At 56.9% G+C, this 2408-nt stretch overlaps 1 protein-coding gene across 1 annotated transcript; it reads left to right on the forward strand.

Annotated features, from left to right (window-relative positions):
• The first annotated feature begins 251 nt into the window (after positions 1–251).
• On the forward strand, positions 252–1909 carry LOC119320177. Its single transcript, XM_037594283.1, has 2 exons — positions 252–666; positions 736–1909. The coding sequence occupies exons 1-2, from the start codon at positions 386–388 to the stop codon at positions 1895–1897; spliced, it is 1443 nt and encodes a 480-aa protein (XP_037450180.1). The 5' UTR covers positions 252–385; the 3' UTR covers positions 1898–1909.
• The last annotated feature ends 499 nt before the right edge of the window (positions 1910–2408 follow it).

Here is a 2408-nt window from a genome sequence, read left to right on the forward strand (position 1 = left end):
GCTGTCCTTTTTGAAGGAAAAAAACTGATTGACAATCAAAAAAATAAGAAAAATGACATTTTTTTTAGAATCGGAAAAAAGACTAAGAAAAGAAAAATGGGGAGCAGCAGCGCTGAAACTGGGCCGGCAGCCCACGAGATTCCTCGCTAGGAGCGACGAATAGGGCCTGCCAGGTCGGGCTCCCATCCTACGAACAAGCCCTAAGCCAGGTCGGAGTGCCGCCCAGGCCATCCAAAGTCCGGATTGGAAGTTGACTCCATTTCGGTCGGATTTGGAGCAGTACAACTATGAGCCCTCCCGTCCCCTCCCCTCCGCCGCCCAGAGCGAATCGAGCCCCCATCCCCTCCGCCGAGCCCAACACGGCGAACCGGCGGCGCGCGCTCGGATGGCGGAGCGAGGGCCGGCCGCCGCGTCTAGGAGGAGGCCCAGGCGGCGGCGACCGGGGGAGACCCTCGACCATCAACATCCACGCCCCTCCTCCTCTCTCAAGATCCCCTCTTGGAGCCATACGAATCCTTGCTCCACCACCGCCCAAACCCCCCATCCGAGCCATCTGAATGCTTGCCGCACCGTCGTCCCTACGACGACGAATCCCTCCTGGGGATCCAAGCGCGTACGTACCGCGTCTAATCGCAATCCACTCCACGATCCTGATGCTAATAACTGGTACGTCCCTCTCGCTTTCTTTCTTTATCTAATCCTGAAATCTGACCCGTGTTGGTTGCCGGCTTGCAGCAGGGACTGGGCGAGCCTCGGGGAAGGTCCGGCGGGGCTCATCGCGGATTTCGTCCTCGCCAACGACGTGGCCGACTACGTCCGCTTCCGCGCCGTGTGCGGCCCGTGGCGGCGGTGCTGCACCGACCCGCGCGGGCACGGCGCTCTGGACCGCCGGTTCCACCCCAGGCGCTGGGTCATGCTCCGGGAGAAGCTCGCCTACGCCCGCCGCTTCCTCAACGTCTCCACCGGCGAGTGCATACAAACGGAAATCTTGGAGCTCCGCGAGCATGACGAGCTCGGGCTCACCCCCGAGGGCCTCATCATCTTGCTCCACGGGCCTAGCCGCACCCACGTCCGTCTGCTCAACCCGCTGACCCGCCAGCAGCTCACAGATCTCCCGCCGTTAACCACGCTGCTACCTCCAGAGCGCCACTCCGACCTCCTTCCCGACCGTGATTTTCCTCTCAGAGCATGGGGCTCTGGCATTGCCGCAGATGATTCCTCGGTCGTGCTCTGTTTCAACTCGCGATGCATCCTAGGCATCGCCAAGCCCGGCGACGAGCGCTGGACAGTGGTCCGGTACAAGAACTCAGTACACACTGCACCCTTGATGTTTGCAGGCCGCTTCTATTGCACCACAGAAAATGGCATCCTGCTGCTAGAGACAAGTGCAGATCAGCCACCACGCATGGAGGTGGCTGCCAGATTGCAAAAGCCAATCTCGGCGATGATAATGGATAGCGCACACCTGGTGAACAACGACGGTGAACTGATGCTGGTGCACCGCACGCTTCGGTACCTCAGGAATAGATCAAGGAGGAGGACGTACGACGTTTACAAGGTGGATTTGGAGACCGGAACTCTACTCCCGGTCATGAGCTTGGGCGGCCGGGCATTGTTCATGGGTTTTTATTGCTCTCTTTCGGTTTCTGTGGACAGTTTCCCCTCCATAAGTGGTGATACCATATACCTGAGCTTCGATTTCAAAGAAGGAGTCCATGATGAGGAAATAGAGGCCTGCCATCTCCCAAAAAGAAGCACGAAATCTGCTCATTACAACCTGGACAGCTCCGTGCCTTGGCCTCATAAAGTAGTGCCGACGCCTCATACTCTCATTGATTGTTTATCCTTGTGTAATACCGTTGAAGCAAGTCCAAAACATGTAGCCTTGGTAATTTGAGTTGTATTTTTATGGCCTTCTGTTTATTAGAGCATCTCCAGCCGTACCCAACAGGCCCTTACCAGGCGTTTTTTCTGCGCCGACGCCGAAAAATTGGCCCAGTCGTGCCCCAAGGAGCCCGTTTTTCGCCGGTTTGGGACGAAACTGACGCCGTCGGACCCGGGGTGCCGGGGCGAGCGGTTTTTGGCGCGAAAGAGCCGCGGGCCAGCTGACACGACGCCTCGTCTTCCACTAGTGCAGAACCGGGCAATAGCACCAGTTCGTAAGGCCCTTTAGTGCCGGTTCCATAACCGGCACAAAAGTGTGTTCACTAAAGGCCACCCCCCCTTTAGTACCGGTTCTGCACGAACCGGTGCTAAAGGGAAACCACGTGGCACGAGCCAGCTCCGGGGGCCTGGAGCCCTTTAGTACCGGTTGGTAACACCAACCGGTACTATAAGGTTTGGGGGTTTTTAGTTTTATGATTTCTTTTTCATTTAATTTTGTGTTTCCATTTTAATTTTTTTTCGTT

The sequence above is a fragment of the Triticum dicoccoides genome, chromosome 6B (assembly GCF_002162155.2).
Source record: "Triticum dicoccoides isolate Atlit2015 ecotype Zavitan chromosome 6B, WEW_v2.0, whole genome shotgun sequence".
Lineage (NCBI taxonomy): Eukaryota > Viridiplantae > Streptophyta > Magnoliopsida > Poales > Poaceae > Triticum > Triticum dicoccoides.